General features: G+C 32.4%; 1 protein-coding gene across 1 annotated transcript in view; it reads left to right on the top strand.

Annotated features, from left to right (window-relative positions):
• Positions 1 to 18,058, top strand: part of LOC127702987 (ankyrin repeat and SAM domain-containing protein 6-like) — a 45,931-nt gene that overhangs the window by 19,444 nt on the left and 8,429 nt on the right. The window contains exons 3-16 of the mRNA XM_052207352.1: positions 1,120 to 1,164; positions 3,474 to 3,681; positions 4,357 to 4,454; positions 5,629 to 5,755; positions 7,144 to 7,174; positions 9,049 to 9,195; positions 9,617 to 9,739; positions 10,362 to 10,511; positions 11,232 to 11,334; positions 12,118 to 12,226; positions 12,489 to 12,654; positions 15,163 to 15,220; positions 15,867 to 15,931; positions 16,268 to 16,384. Coding sequence (XP_052063312.1) covers positions 1,120 to 1,164; positions 3,474 to 3,681; positions 4,357 to 4,454; positions 5,629 to 5,755; positions 7,144 to 7,174; positions 9,049 to 9,195; positions 9,617 to 9,739; positions 10,362 to 10,511; positions 11,232 to 11,334; positions 12,118 to 12,226; positions 12,489 to 12,654; positions 15,163 to 15,220; positions 15,867 to 15,931; positions 16,268 to 16,384 — 1,547 coding nt within the window. The remainder of the gene's footprint in view (positions 1 to 1,119; positions 1,165 to 3,473; positions 3,682 to 4,356; positions 4,455 to 5,628; positions 5,756 to 7,143; positions 7,175 to 9,048; positions 9,196 to 9,616; positions 9,740 to 10,361; positions 10,512 to 11,231; positions 11,335 to 12,117; positions 12,227 to 12,488; positions 12,655 to 15,162; positions 15,221 to 15,866; positions 15,932 to 16,267; positions 16,385 to 18,058) is intronic.

Raw genomic sequence — 18,058 nt, 5'->3', positions numbered from 1 at the left:
AGGGTTTCCAAGCTTTGTGAGTCTAATAGTATGAGAAAAGCAGTAAGTGCAAGGTTGTATCTTACTAATAAATTACAGATGTAATATATTACTCCTATGACCATGATGACCTTACGGACACAACTTTTCTGCACCAGTACTAGCCCTGTTTATTTGTATGCTTCATTGCAGATGACTGTATATATATATATATATATATATATATACCATAGACATATTTATTATAAAGTTAATTTAAACTAAGTGTTGGAAAGCAAGTAGATGTTTTTTATGCTTTAAATTTGTTGACAGAAGAAAAATCGGTTGACACTCCTACCATTTTTGTGGTCAGAAGGATATTCACAGTTTGTTAAGCTATTTCAAACACTTTACAGTTCATTCCACTCAATATACCCTGACTAATCTAAATCAACAATAGTGTTATGATTGTACTTTTTATAAGGGTGTTATCTTAAAAACCTGCCCAATAGATATACAAATTACTATAGACATATCTTTAAAAGAAAGAAATGGTCGCTTCCAATTGAAATAGTGAAAAAAAATCATTTATAGAAAAAAGACATAAAAGACTTGGCATGAAAACTAAATTTGTCTTGCATGCATGAAATCCAACAACCATTTATCATAAACCATTGTTGCTCATAGTTATATATATATGATCTCTTTCCAGACCAGTTATCGTGAAAACTCTCTTTCACAACTATGGTAAATTAGGTTCTATGTCTTATTACTGTGAATTCACTTATTTTCGTTGGTACTAGTTTCGTGGATTGAGGATAAAATGTATTTTCGTGTACATTTGATTTCATGGTCTTTACAAAGTCTGCATACAGACCTATATGAAATGTGTTCGTTGAACATTTAAATTTATCATTCCCCTGTATCCACAAAATCTACGGCATTGGTATTTAGCGAATGGTAATGATTCCACAGTATATAAGTTACAAAGCTTAAGCGGGACCATTCGTGTCCTCAGACACATTCTTCTTTTATTTCTGATGCTCCAAACAAGAAGAAATGCCTAATTTTATTTAACCTGTTTAGATTGTTCATCATTTTCGGTATTTTGTAGATAACAATACACTATATATATATATATATATCTATTTTGTATTTCAGAATCTGATGAAAAGAAACCAGACATAATAGATGCAACCAAAAAAGGTATAAATACTTTATAACCTTAACATACTTTATAAGACTAAAAGGAGATGTGGTATGATTGCCAATGAGACAACAATCCACCAGAGTCCAAATTTTGTACTATAGGTCACCATAGGACCTTGAACAGTGAGCAAAACCCAGACCCTTTAGACAGCCATGCATGGTTAAACATGACAACATGTGAAACAATTTAAACAAGAAAACCAACAGCCTGATTTATGACAAAACAATAAACAAAAAACAAATATAGCAGAAAGTTGCCAATGACAACTATGCATTTGTTTTAATGTTGTGTTATTGTGTACTTCATCAAACAGTAAGTGAAAACCCTCCAAAAATACTAATGTAAAGAACTTTACATGACTAAAACAAAAAAATATATATTGCAGCGTTTTCATTATTCTTTAAATGAAATTTAAATAATTTTGCTGTTAATATTGAAATTATGCATCACAGTTGTGAAATATTAATTTAAGTATTAATCTATCCTGGCCATCTTTGAGATTGTATCGTAATCATGTTAAAAGTCACATTTACTTCTTGTTTTGTGGTCTTCATGGATATCTGTCAAAATGAAAAAAGAAAAAGATTCTTAACCCTTTTATCCCAAACGATGCCTTTTGCATTGCCTGGCGGGTGCCCACGAATCCATCAAGGCATCGCCTCCTGTTTACCCAATGATGTAACGATGCTTCAAGGCATCTTTTTTTCTGTATTTTTAAAATTAGTTTCTGAACAAAATAACAGGCATATGAACGAGAAAATTGACCCATTCGTTGAGCATATTATGAAATTTGTTTCTATGCTTAGTTTTGTGCAGTTGTACAGTTTAAAATAAGCAAAATACAGTAGAAACTTCGTTCATTGCAGGGGAAAATTAATTGCTTCCTCTGTGGAGCAACATGGGTTCAACAGCCGTTTATAACAATGTTTTACGTTTCAACAAAGGTCTTCTCTGGTGAAAATCACTAATATTTATTCCGTGACCTCATTTGCAATCATTTGCATATCAATATGGATATTTAGGGGGTATTTAATCCAAGATTTCATCGTTTTCAGATTCGGATGCGCTAACCTTTTGTTGCTTCATTATTTCTTCGATTGTGCCTGCAAAAAGCCACGGCAAACATTTTATTTCATCCAAAAATGAGACCGCATGCAAATCTCCATTTGTGTTTTGTTTTTTAATTCTATCTTATAAAAAGATGACAGCCTTCAGTTGACCAATAAAAATCGGGATTCCGTTTCTTACGTCGTAATATCATGTGCTTGAAGTAAAAGAAATGTGCACGTTTTCGGAGCTATGAACACAAAATATACTTAAGACTGAGAGAAATGTTCTTGGTGAATGGGACAAGGTATTAAATGCATCTTATTGTATTTCTACTAATAATTGAGACTGTGCAAGTCTATGAACTTGCATTCCCAAGTATGCAGATCACAAGTCCAGTCACAGCAGGCTGGATAAAAATAAAATACACAAGCTAAATAATACACATATATGCCCAGTCCTGTTACTTGATTATATATTAAAATAAAATGGAAAAAAGATTGGATATTTTAACAGATTAAATTATAAAGATTGTGGTCAAACTAAATTGTATTGCCAAGGATCAATTGCCAAGTAGCCATAGACAAGAACAATATTACAATATTTTAATGTAAATGGAAAAGAACATTTTTTACCCCCAGTTTTATGTATGTTTTTCGATTAAAACTAAGACATTAAACATGTTAATAGGAAACAACTTACATGACTTAATGATATCTTAGTCAATTTGTTTATGAAAAACTTCAGGGAAAGCAAAACATTTCCTAAATTTATTGACCAAAACACCCACCCCATACATGTAAATAAACTTTATAGTTTTATTTTGAGGCCAAGCCCACCAGGCCGTGGTCCAGGGACTTGGAATTAATTAGCAATTTTCAATGTTAAGTTTTCTGCTTAAGTCAGTTTGATATATAGGAACTATTTGTGATAGATCAATGATTTTTTGTAGTAAGTAGCATTACTTACAGTACATCTCTGTTTGACGACTATTTCGAGACCCTGCCCCCGTAGGTCTTGGTCCTGTGACTTTGAATTAATTAGTAATTTTCAATGTTTAGTTTTCTGCTTAATTTAGTTTGATAGGAACTACTTATGATGGACAATGATATTTCCTATAAGGTTTCATTATTAATGATCTTGCTGTCCATTAGATTGTCTTTTTCTGAATTTTCTGCCGACAGGCAAGACATATCTCATTCTCTGTGTCAACAGTTTATTATGAAAAGTAATTGATTTCATATAAACTATTTTTTAGGTGATATCAGAAGAGTGAGATCTATTTTAGATCTTGATCCTAGTCAGTTAGATGCTTGTTCTCCACACGACGGTGCTACATCTGTTATGTTTGCTGCCATGACTGGACAGTTAGAGATAGCTCAGTTACTGGTGGAACGAGGATGTGATATCAACAAACAAGATACAATTAGTGGTTGGACAGCATTAATGCAGGCCACATATCATGGGTTAGTACTGGGGAACATATTTTATAAAATGACTGCAGTGAGGTAGATAATGAAAATTAGAGTAAAGGAACTATTTTCCAACTTTACAAATTTTCATTGCTCTTCAATTTTCTATTACCTAATACTTCTTAAACGTGTTAGTCATGAATGAAATTTTGGTTGCATTTTCTCAGGAAATACAAATCAGAGCTCCCTGACATTTGGTATCAAGCTTTATGAGTGCATGTTATATAGTGATGCATTTCACTTCAATCACTCATCAACTTACTCTTTACCAAATACTTATATATATTCTTACACATAATGGCAATATTTCAAATTTTCATACCATACAAAACTATGAATCTTAGCTTCCTGAAATATGTTATCTGACAGAATAGATAGCAGTTTCAGACATCATTTGTTTTGTTTATAGTATCTGCATCTGTATAATGAATTAATGTCAGACATAGGCTCTATATTGTTGAAACTTTGACTTTGATTGTTTGTAAGTCTCTTATGTAATAAAGAAATTTTTAATTTAATCTAAGGTATGATATATCCATAATGTGCTATAGTATTTAACAATAAATTATCTATCAACCTAAACTAAGTTTCAAGTAATCTTGAGACAATTTTAAACTTTTAATATAAGAATGAATTGAAAATATAATTATAATGTGTTGTCATTCATAGGAAGAAATCCATAGCAATGTTTTTACTGGACAAGGGAGCTGATGTGCGGATACAGGCCAATAATGGTTGTACAGCTTTTGATATGGCATCATTAATAGGTAAGCAAAACAGCAGAGAATACCAAGCCCTACATATAAACAGATGCTAAAGACATTGAGACATTCATTTTACATTAACGTCTGCAATTCTAAGTCTCTTCCAAGTACAGACAAACCTGTATTAAGCAGTCACTCTTGGGAAGTATCAAAAGTGACTGCTCTAGAGAGGTTCCAAAAAATTATAAACGATATCGCCCGGGATCGAAGCAAATTTTTTTAGTGTTTTCAATCGGTAGAGTTATCGTCCTTGCGAGCACTGAAATTGAAAAAAGGTGGATTCCGGCACTGTAAAAATGTGAAGACAAATTTAAATATGTTAATATTCGTTGAGAAATTAGTCGGTGATACAGTTTTCAATCAAAACTGAAAGGTTGGATCATGAGGAATTCACCTTCTATTGCGTGATCTTGTTTGCAAATGGGTTTCGATTTCAATTTTAACTTTGATATTGACAACATATTTTTTTTGTCGTCCTGAAGAATTTTGGTAGTTAAAAAACATTTAAATGACCGTTGTTAAAAGTTGAAATGGCAATTTCGTTCGAAAATTAGGTGACCGCTGAAACATTGTGAAACGAGTTAAAACATATAGAGAAAACTTTTGGGAGGATCTGAAAGTGACAGAGGCAGGTGACTGCTCAAACGAGGTGACCGTTAAGGCAGTTTTAACTGTAAATATGTTTATAAATGCAGTTGACACTAGATAAAATGTTGTTAAACATCCAGCAGCAAATTACAGAACATTGACAAGTGTTTATATATAATGTTACCTACAGAAACAAATTACATAACATTGACAAGTGTTTATATATAATGTTACCTACAGAAACAAATTACATAACATTGACAAGTGTTTATATATAATGTTACCTACAGAAACAAATTACATAACATTGACAAGTGTTTATATATAATGTTAACTACAGAAACAAATAAGAGTCTATGAAATCAAATGCAACAGTACTGTAAATTCTGAAATTTTTGCTATGTTTTTATTAACGTCAAAATTGTGACAGGACACAAAAACTTCATTTTAAAATTTTTAGCACTATTTGTATGCAAAATTGCCCATCGTTCAACAATTGCTATGTTAAATGTACACAAAAATTTCTGAATTTACTCTAATTGAAATTTGTGAAGGCAGGAATAATCAGATGTTTCTTTTTATTTAATAGATGATGTAGATACAGAACTAGTCAGAAAGTTAGCAAGTAAAACTATAGCTGTTCCTGGTAGTCCAGAGAAAGGCAAGAAAGTGACTGCAAAACAAAATGGTGTTGCTTCATCACTCACAGATATCAGGTAATGCAAACTTACAGAAAACAGAGAATTAGTTGTATGAGGTTGAATAACAGGGAAAAAGTGACTGCAAAACAAAATGGTTTCGCTTCGTCACTCACAGATATCAGGTAAGGCAAACTTACAGAAAACAGAGAATTAGTTGTATGATCTAAAATAACAGCAAAAAAATGTGACTCTTTTCTCTTGTTTCTTATGATATGATGGAGATAAAAATGAGTTTTATTATGAGGGCTATTTTAAAAATAGATGTAGGTAGGATGGGATTTTTTTATTTAACCCGCCTTGCATAAAATTTTACTTGATTATTTCCTTATTATTGTTAAGGCCACCACCCATCAAATTTTAATAAAAATGCCTTCCAACCCCCCATTCAATTAACATGATTAATTCTGGAAAACCCTTACCTACAATAAATGTATCTTGTTTTAATTCAGTAATGTGATAAGAAGTTTAATGTTTTAGTTTTGTAATTCCAAAACCATTACCTTTATGAAAATAAGGAGATGTAGACAACTATCCACCAGAAACCACATGACTTGGATGTAAGCCACTATAGGTCATGGTCTTTTTTAATGTAAAGAATATTGTGTGGATGCTGAATTATAGTGTAAATGTATAAGATGAATATTACTGTTTGCTGATTATAAAAGCAGGAGATAGTTAATATATTTGTATAGTATAGGAACATAAGTATTGTTGTACACCTTCATTTGAATAGTATAGGAACATAAGTAGTGTTGTACACCTTCATTTGAATAGTATAGGAACATAAGTATTGTTGTACACCTTCATTTGAATAGTATAGGAACATAAGTATTGTTGTACACCTTCATTTGAATAGTATAGGAACATAAGTAGTGTTGTACACCTTCATTTGAATAGTATAGGAACATAAGTATTGTTGTACACCTTCATTTGTATGAAATAAAAGTGTTTACCCTGTGACTGCACGAGGAGATGTGACTAGTAAAATTACCTCTTGTTATCTTTTGTTAGACAAAATGATTTGAAAACTTTTATTGATGACCAAGTTATGAATTGAGAGCTATATACCAATGAAATGGATTAAATGATAATGGGACACCAAAAAATAAAATATAAAAGTCTTTCCACCTTTCTCAAATTCACTTTTGATAAGAAGTTTTGGATGTAAAATAACTCTTTGTTAAATACACACTAATGGTGTCAGACTATAGCTTATTTTGCACTGATTCCAAAAATACAGCTATAGTTTATAGTTTGTCATGAAATAAGGAACGTAATTAGTCAAAGGGAAGTTATTAGTTGAGCAAATTTAACGTTACATAGCCTAAAATATGCGATTATTAATATAAAATTTGAAAAGATATGACCTGCCTAACTAATGTGTCTTTATATTTATTTCACAGCATGGAAGAGCCACCAAAGAGTGGACTTAAGGTAAGTTTGAATCAGTTCTATTTGGGTATGCTTTTGACTACATTATTTTTTTCTTCAATGAATAGGGACTTTGTTTGGTTTAATCTCAAACGATAACACATATATCTGTAAAATAAACAATTGCTAGTCTCTCTAAAATTAGTCTTAACCTTATTCTCTGAAGTTTTAATACTTGAATGAAATCCATTTTCATATTTTGTTCAAATGCTGTAATTGAAAATTTAGAAGTTGGAATATGCTAAATTATGTATCATGATTCCAGCCTCTGTTAAGGTAGATGGGGTGCCTTTTTCTTAGCATCTTTTCTGGTCATGTTGTGAAAATACTTTTTTTGTTTAAAAATATTTTACTGAGTATCATTCAACATACAAAACAAACATCTAAAAATTGAAAATTTAAGATTAAACTATCAAAAATTTAAGTGTTGTTGAGTGTATTTTAAAATTTCAGAAAAAATCATGAATTTGATGGATAATTTGAGTTTTTTGATTTTTCAAAAAAATAGGGCCTGTGACACCTTATTTTTATATGATATTTGGGAAGTATTTATGAAAAGCAATTCTCTCATTGAATTTTAACCAATTCTATAGTTTAATGTTTCCACAATAAGGAAAAATTAAGTTTTCCCTTTATTACCCATTTAAAATAACTTTGATTTTGTTAATGACAATGTTTCTCAACATAAAAACAAGGTCTGTGACCCCCCCCCCAGTTTTCATATTAAAATTTGAAATTACATTCACCCAGAAGTCTTTTACCGAAGTTTAAGAAAAATCTATCTTCTAACATTTAGACACCTCAGCTACCTTAATGATGCTTAATGCCATAATTGTTACACTTAAAAATATTCAACATTTGTTACATTTATACATTTTTATATTTTGACATTACCAATTTATAATACATAATAGCATTGTGTAGAAAATATTGTGGTAATAAAAAAACAACAAAAAAAAGATTTTATGAGGAACTACAATACTGCATCATATTCAGTGCAATGGATGGATGGTACAAACAAATTTATACTTAATTCATTGAACATGTTTAAAAATATTTGAACTGTAAATTTAGAAATTAATGAGAGTACTTATAAATGCATTTTTGAACGACCAACCAAAATTTGTGATTAATTATTGTGATTTCAGGAAAAGCTGCATACAGATATATGTACTGTAAATTTAGAAATTATTGCGAGGTTTTTGTTACTGTGCAAAATGCGAATGGGTGAGAACTTGCATTTTGATATCTGATACATATATCTGTATGCAGAATTTCTTGAATTCGCAATAATTAATCTCACATTTTTATTTATTCTTCAATAAATGCAATAATAAATGCACACAATAATTTCTGAATTTACAGTATCAGATATCAGAAAGCAAGTTCTTATTATTGTGATACTCACCTAATCACATTGTTCACATTAAAAAAAATCTCGCAATAATTTCTGAATATACAGTGTTCTTCATTTATGTATTATGTGATCTTTGATAAGTTAATGTCTATTGATGTATTATGTGACCTTTGATAAGTTAATGCCTATTGATGTATTATGTGACCTTTGATAAGGGAATGTCTATTGATGTATTATGTGACCTTTGATAAGTGAATGTCTATTGATGTATTATGTGACCTTTGATAAGTGAATGTCTATTGATGTATTATGTGACCTTTGATAAGTGAATGTCTATTGATGTATTATGTGACCTTTGATAAGTGAATGCCTATTGATGTATTATGTGACCTTTGATAAGTGAATGCCTATTGATGTATTATGTGACCTTTGATAAGTGAATGCCTATTGATGTATTATGTGACCTTTGATAAGTGAATGCCTATTGATGTATTACAGCTTTTAAATGTTCTTTGTGCAGGGCTGGTTAAACAGACTTTCAAACAGATTTCGGAACATAAAGATTGGTAGAACTTTAAATTTGTCTAATCGTGTTGTTGCTATGTCATCAGAGAAATCAACCTCCGTACAGGATCTCACGCTAAAAAGTACAAATAGTCCTAAAGTGGTATGTAATTTATTTATGTGGGCTTTTTGTAAAGTTATAGTAAGCTTTCTTATGTAAAACACAACTACTGAATAAACATTCAAAGAAAGACCAAAACATGACAGTTTGCACCAGAAATGAGATCACATCTAAATAGTATAAGTCAGGTTGGGAAATTTATTCAAGTTGTTCTTGAAGATGAATTTATTTTTTATGTAAAACAAACCATTGCTGATTGATTTTGTGCAAAACTTTTTTATTCATTGCAAAAACGAAACTAGACATAGATTCCTGGCAAATTTGAAATTATTAATATTCAAGTGTCCAAAACATAAAAACGAAGAAGAAGTATTATGAGTACAATCCTGACGCCAAATTGTCAGGCCTAGGGATGCTATGTTTCTATAAAAAATGTTTACATGATTTTTGAATTACTTTGCAGCCTACAAAAAAGCTGAATAACTTCATGGAACATAGTCAGTCATCCCCATCCGTGAACAACTATGGAAATACATATACAGGGATGGCGCTGGAGAATAAACAAAGTGCTACTGTGTATACTCTGGTAAATAAGCTTAATACAGTATAAATCAAATTCAGGAGAGGGAGATATCTCTGTATATGTATAATCTGTTCTATAAAGATTTTTCACCTTAAGCAAGTACTTATTATGTACATAAAGATATTGTGACAGCATGTGTTGTACTTTTGAATAAAAAGATTTGGACTACCAGTTCAGATCGTAATTTAAATTTCAAAAGAAGTTTTAATGAAATGGAAAAGAGAGGATACATGTATGGGTTATAGATACAAGACACAAAATCACTACACCTCACATGAAAAAAAACCAAAAGCAAAGGCTTTCACTAATGTTCTTCATTTCAATATAGTGAGGTCTTCAACTTGGAGCAAAAAATCTCACCTCACTACTAATTCAAGATTGCTCCTAGCACTGGGTTTAGGTGGATTCTTTGTTAAATGTTGACCATGATACATCTGTGCTTTGAAGAATACAGCTGCAGGTAAATATCACAAAAATGAATACTTTTTATGTACAGTTTATCCAGTCTAAGCTTAACCTGTAACGAGAGATATGTCCTTATTGAAGTTATGTATCGTAATCAATTTGTTATCTTATACTCTATCTGTATTAGCTATAGTTTAATGTATACTTTATTTCTGTTTAGGATATAAATCCTCCCAGCTCTAACCTGTCAAATGACACCTTGAAACCAGTCATACCTCCATTTTTACCGCCACCCAGTTTTGCTCTTGATACAGTTGGTTCCACAAGGAAACCAGTTAGTGCTAGAGGTCCTGGTTCATCTAGTTCAGTGGTAAGTCATTTAACAAAATCAGATGTGGACTGAGTTTCAAATCTAAAATACACAGTAAAAATGAATGTTCAAGTTTTTTAATTGTCGATGACATATGTTATTTAATATTTTTACAAATTGTTATTGAAATGTCAATAGCTGCTACCATTGTTTCAATAATGACATATACATTTTCGTTCCAAGCAATAAATGTACCTAAAATAACAGCTTTCTAATAAAAATTGAACTTTTCATAGCTTTTGAAAGTTATAATTTGGCAACCATATTTGTTTTAAAAAAATACTCTAAAGCACTGGTAATAGACATACTTTTATAAGTAATCGATTTGAGTGAATTTAGATTCTTTGCTATTCATACCTCATGATATATATAATTGAAGCTTATTGGAAGCCATACATTGATAATTGAAGCTAAAAAATCTGTTTATCAAATATTAATTATCCATCAGCCAAAGATGGTCAATCAAAAATGTAAAGATTAAATTTGACTAACTAGGTAAACTTTTTAAGGACAAATCAATGAAATTATCTGTTGCAAAAATGTTTTACTCAGTATATGAAAAGATAAACCCGTAGAAAGTAATGATATCTTCAAGTAAAATCTTAAAATTTACCATTATTTAGTATTTTATGACATTTGTATTTATTTAATGGTAGTTGTTTACTCAATAACCAGTCATGTCAGTATAAGCTTTAAAATCTGACTAATTTGAAATTTCAGACATCACTGTTAGGAGGCAGGTCTCACACACATCTTAGTGCTAGTCCAATGATCCATGCCAGGTCTTCGTCAAGGCTTACTAATGGTACCACAAGTAGTTCAGGTAATTTACTTTTTATTAGGAAATTATGCTTACAGTACATACCTCTCAAGGCTACCCCTGTAGCAGAGGAATTTTGTCCAGGTAGAAGTTAATATTTAAGGTTGTGTACTGACGGTCAGGTAATATCTTCATTAATATAAAACAGGCAAACATGGCAGTGAAAATGAACAGAATGGTATGAACTACAAATGGAGTAAGGTCATTGTAATTTGAAGATTACTGACTCTGGATTCATTATTATTTGTGGCATATTAATTTTCATGGATCTAATGGGAATAGCTGAACAACGAATTTAAAAGTACAAACTTTCTATGGGCTTATATGTGAACTATGGCAAAACCATGAAATCAAATATCTACGAATATAAAATATTTCCTCAATCCACAGAAACTGGTACCCACCTAAATAATGAATCCACAGTAAATTATATTGATATAATGATTAATGAGTGGTTATATTCAGAACCATTTTAGATGGTAATAAAAAGGGATATGGAACTTGAAAGTAAAAAAAAAATAGCAAGGTTTTATTCATAATAGTAAGCTACACAACAATTTTACAATGAAGTTGAGGCAGTAATAATAAACAAAATGGAACTAGTTACAGACATATCGTATAAGCCAAAGAGCATTTGTCCTGAGCAGAAAGCACCATCATATTTAAATTTTTATTTCAGCAGTTTCCAAACTACATTTTTATGAGAAAGTTAAATTTATGTATCTGTTGTCTATGTGTACATACATTTATATTGTCATGTATGTAAATATTGTCTTTGTTTTTCAGCTGACTTTCATAATGGTCTGTTTTCATCAGAGTCTTCCAGCACTCCAAACAGACCAACACCAATATTTGTACAACCATACACACCGACCAGACAAAACCTGATGCCAAGGTAGGAAGAACATTCATTAGAAGGGTTCATTACAATTTATCAAATTCTAATTTTTTGACGTCCCACCTAGGGGTATTATGTTTTTCAGTCTGTGCGTCGTTCGTTAATCTCTGCGTTTGTTCGTCCGTCCATCTGTCCCACTTCAGGTTTAAGTTTTTGATCAAGGTAGTTTTTGATGAAGTTGAAGTCCAATCAATTTTTTTATTATCTTAATGTATAATTTAAAAAAAAAAAAAAATAATTGGTATTTTTATCATTTCAGAAAACCACCTATATCCGCTGTGTTCACATCTAATACTACATCCCCAAACAGTTCAACAAGTGGTAGTTCTTCTGTCACACCAATCAGATCCCATGGTCGTAGTACATCCTCTAAAGAGAGTACAACATCGACACTAACTCCCTCACCATCACCCACACCAGGAAAGGTAAGAAATCTATCCCTACTATCAAAGAGAGGCTGACACTAACACCCTCACTATCACCCACACCAGGAAAGGTAAGAAATCTATCACTACTATCAAAGAGAGGCTGACACTAATACCCTCACCATCACCCACACCAGGAAAGGTAAGAAATCTATCACTACTATCAAAGAGAGGCTGACACTAACACCCTCACTATCACCCACACCAGGAAAGGTAAGAAATCTATCACTACTATCAAAGAGAGGCTGACACTAATACCCTCACCATCACCCACACCAGGAAAGGTAAGAAATCTATCACTACTATCAAAGAGAGGCTGACTCTAACACCCTCACCACTATCACCCTCACCATCACCCACACCAGGAAAGGTAAGAAATCTATCACTACTATCAAAGTGAGGCTGACACTAATACCCTCACCATCACCCACACCAGGAAAGGTAAGAAATCTATCACTACTATCAAAGAGAGGCTGACACTAATACCCTCACTATCACCCACACCAGGAAAGGTAAGAAATCTATCACTACTATCAAAGAGAGGCTGACACTAATACCCTCACCATCACCCACACCAGGAAAGGTAAGAAATCTATCACTACTGTCAAAGAGAGGCTGACACTAATACCCTCACCATCACCCACACCAGGAAAGGTAAGAAATCTATCACTACTATCAAAGAGAGGCTGACACTAACACCCTCACCATCACCCACACCAGGAAAGGTAAGAAATCTATCACTACTATCAAAGAGAGGCTGACACTAACACCCTCACCATCACCCACACCAGGAAAGGTAAGAAATCTATCACTACTATCAAAGAGAGGCTGACTCTAATACCCTCACCATCACAAACACCAGGAAAGGTTAGAAATCTATCACTACTATCAAAGAGAGGCTGACTCTAATACCCTCACCATCACAAACACCAGGAAAGGTAAGAAATCTATCACTACTATCAAAGAGAGGCTGACACTAACACCCTCACCATCACCCACACGAGGAAAGGTAAGAAATCTATCACTACTATCAAAGAGAGGCTGACACTAATACCCTCACCATCACCCACACCAGGAAAGGTAAGAAATCTATCACTACTATCAAAGAGAGGCTGACACTAATACCCTCACCATCACCCACACCAGGAAAGGTAAGAAATCTATCACTACTATCAAAGAGAGGCTGACTCTAATACCCTCACCATCACAAACACCAGGAAAGGTTAGAAATCTATCACTACTATCAAAGAGAGGCTGACTCTAATACCCTCACCATCACAAACACCAGGAAAGGTAAGAAATCTATCACTACTATCAAAGAGAGGCTGACACTAACACCCTCACCATCACCCACACGAGGAAAGGTAAGAAATCTATCACTACTATCAAAGAGAGGCTGACACTAACACCCTCACCATCACCCACACCAGGAAAGGTAAGAAATCTATCACTACTATCAAAGAGAGGCTGACACTAACACCCTCACCATCACCCACACCAGGAAAGGTAAGAAATCTATCACTACTATCAAAGAGAGGCTGACACTAATACCCTCACCATCAAATAACATTTTCATAGTACATATAGAGGATGACACCCAAATTAACTACCATACCATAACCTACCCTTGGAAAGTTAAAACCTAGCTATATAGGTCACATGGTACATGTTTAAGAAAAGAATATCTATATGGACAATCAGTTGTCCTTGAATTGTGAATTTTAAGGTGACATGTGAAAATCTACTCTGTCTGGAATTATATTTATGAAATGGCAACCAACTTTTAATGGATGTTTTAAAAGTTATTCTCTTATGGTTGTGGCCTGTTATCTATTTCTTGCATGAATAGATATTTCTTGTATTACACTGCACGGTGTGTGAAACAAAAAAATGATACAAAAACGGGTTTAATTTGGTTGGTTTATCCAGCATCATGAGACAATTTTACGACATTCCCATTGGCTATTCATTAGGTTATGGAGGACTTCCAAAGGTTAAGAAAATGTATATTTTGTCCATGGCCACAGACATATGTGATTTCTTCAATAATATACAAAACACTCACAGTTTCACCTGACAGTCTTCATTTTTTTTCAAATTTTATTACATTCTAAAGCGTTCAAAAAGTTTTAAAATGTCTGATTTGATGCCGGAACATGACATATGACATCATACTGGTAAATGCAAAAGACTAGATCAATGATTTGCAGAATTTTTTTAATTTAACACAATGAGAGTGATAGCATAAGAGAAATAGGTTTAACAACTAGTGAGAATTGGATATCACTTGATATCATCTCTTATTATTTAATTTCAATATAATAATAAACTAGCCTTCAGCAAGTTTATTATTATATTGAAATTAAATAACGAGAGTTGATATCAACCGATATCAAATTCTCACATGTATGAAACCTATAAATAACATTTGCTTCAGTCAAAAATATATATGAAAAGACAGATATTGAAACGTTACTATTCTAACGAACTTATTTTATACATTTACAGTATCCAGATGACCACCACCCATTATTAGGTTCATTAGAAGAACATGATTCACAAGCTGGTAAGTATTTCTTTAACAAAACATCCAAAGCGTAGAGCAAAAACATCTAGACTATTGTCAGTAATCCTAAATGGTTTGGTGTTGATATCAGACGCTATATTTTTTTAAGCATTAAAATCCAGTCAAAAATTTAAAAAAATGATACTGAGAAGAAGTTAGAATATTATTTTTATTGCATTATTGCAAGTTAAGTAACTTCACATTGTTTGGCAGTTATTTCTTATTTTAAAATATTGCCATAATTTGGGCCCCGCCTATTGGCGGGTCGCCCTACAGCGATCAGTCTGTCCGTCCGTCCGTAACAAATTGTGTCCGCTCTATATCTAGAGAACTGTTATATTTTCATACTTTATACTTGGCATGTATATAAACCAACACCAGAGGGTGTGTCATAATGTTTGTACAACTTCCTAGGTCAAAGTTCAAGGTCAGCGGGGCCCACAGAGATGGCTCCCATCTCAATGATGTCTAGTTAGGATTAATTTGCTTTATTAATGAATAAAAGAAGATGCCCGGTATATTTCAATGAGACAGCAACACAGTAACAAAAAATATGAAGGTTAACATAGAGTTCAGCAATAAACAGGTGTCTATACTTTATGCATGGTTTTATCCTTTCATATGCTTTATTGAATTTATTTTGTAGAGTTGTCAGGAATTCTATCGAAACTGTCATTAGAAAAATACCAGCCAATATTTGAAGAACAAGAGGTATTTAAAATTTTCAAGATTAAAAACTTTATATAAATATTAGAAAGATTACACCAAGGTAGGGAAAAAATGTATCTAAGACCCTTTAACACATGTTTAACGCCTGTTCTTATATGATATTGGTTTTAATTCATTAATTAAGTTGGTCATGACAAAATCATTTTAAACTTGGGAATGCTGAAAAGTACCATTTATCAAGCTAGACTTGAAGTATATTATATCACATTGTTTTTACCCTTATATCATTTAAATATGCCAGATTATTGTTTTCTATTTTATATAAAAGCTTGGGCACATATTTTTTCTCTCAATTTTATCATTGATATTTTTTTTTAGGTTGATATGGAAGCATTTCTTACATTAACTGATCAAGATCTAAAAGAATTAGGCATATCAAATACACAGTCACGATCACAGATCCTTACAGCAATCAATAAACTCAGCACTGGAAAGGTTTGTCAAAAAATTTAATGTCCATAGATTTCAAGCTTAAACTTTAAATTTAAGCTTGCATATATTTTGTTTGAAACATTTTTTTTATTATACCCCCGCTTTAAAAAAGTGGGGGTATACTGTTTTACCTCTGTCAGTCCGTCTCTCCGTCCATCCATCCGTCAGTCAATGAATATTTTTCGTCACATTTTTCTCAGGAACTACATCACAAGGATTTCTGATATTTGGTTTCAGGGTTTATATGAGTCAGCCATACAGTGTGATGTGTTTTCAGATTCATCACTCAACAACTTCCTCTTTACCGAACACTTGCATCATTTTACACATGACATCCAAGTAGTTGAAAATTTTCGTCCCATTTATCTCAGGAACTACATTACAAGGGTTTCTGAAGTTTGGTTTCAGGGTTTATATGAGTCAGCTATACCGTGTGATGCGTTTTCAGATTCATTATTCAACAACTTCTTGTTTACCGAAATATTTGGGCGGGGGTATCATCAGTGAGCAGTAGAACACAGTTTCACTTGTTATTTTTAAATAAGGTCAATTTTGATGAATTTATATATGCATGGAGCAGGTCTTAATACATTTTTATGCCTTATGCTATTACTATTGTTTACTTTTATCTCTCAGAAAAATAAAAGAACTATACCATTTTAGGAAATGTGGACATGAAATTATAAAGATAAAATTCATGTTTAAGTCGGTTTATATACGAGCGCAAAAAAATTTTTGTGGTCGTATATTGGTATGACGTTAGCATCGTCGTCGGCGTTGTCGTCGTCGTCGTCCAAAGACGCATTAGTTTTCGCACTCTAACTTTAGTTTAAGTGAATGGATCTCTATGAAATTTTACCATAAGGTTCAATACCACAAAAGGAAGGTGGGGATTGATTTTCGGGGTTATGGTTCCAACAGTTAAGGAATTAGGGGCCAAAAAGGGGCCAAAAATAAGCATTTTCTAGTTTCCAGACAATAACTGTGGAACGGTGTATGGATCTCTCTGAAATTATACTACAAGTTTCCATACCACAAAGGGATGGTTAGGATTTGCTTTGGGGGGTTATGGCTCAAACCGTTTAAGAATTAGGGGCAATAAAGGGGGAAAAACAAGGTTGTCCTGGTTAATGGACAAATACTTTAGTACAAAACATAATTTAAAGCAGTGTAAGGGAGATAAATCAAATACATCATTGAAATTATCTCCCTTACACTGCTTTTAAATTATGTATAAAGTAATGGTTAATGAACAATTAAGATAATTTAAAACAGTGTAAGGGAGGTAATCCAAATACAACGTTTTGGTTACTTCCCTTACACTGCTTTTAAATTATGTTTAAAGAAATGCATATTTATAAAGGAAGACCAGTAAAAATATCTGTAAATGTTGCATCTTTTTTTTTACAACAAAATCCATATGAAAGATTTGACACTATATTTTAAATTCTATTATAAAATAGATTAAGTTAGCACTATGGTAAATTTAAATGGGTAATTATGGTTGCAAACTCCATTGGAAATTTGAATTGAGATTATGACCATATCTTGAGGGAAAGAATTTTTTGGGGGAAAAAAGGGGGGGGGGGGGGGGTTAAAGAAATTGTGGGGGTCAATTTTTTCTCATTTCAGATTTCAGAAATTAAGAAGAATTATTCTTCAAATATTATTTTTTTT

Source organism: Mytilus californianus, unplaced genomic scaffold (assembly GCF_021869535.1).
Source record: "Mytilus californianus isolate M0D057914Y unplaced genomic scaffold, xbMytCali1.0.p SCAF_5, whole genome shotgun sequence".
NCBI classification, from domain to species: domain Eukaryota; kingdom Metazoa; phylum Mollusca; class Bivalvia; order Mytilida; family Mytilidae; genus Mytilus; species Mytilus californianus.
Note: the sequence above shows the minus strand (reverse complement) of the source record. Positions and strands in the feature narration are given on the sequence as shown.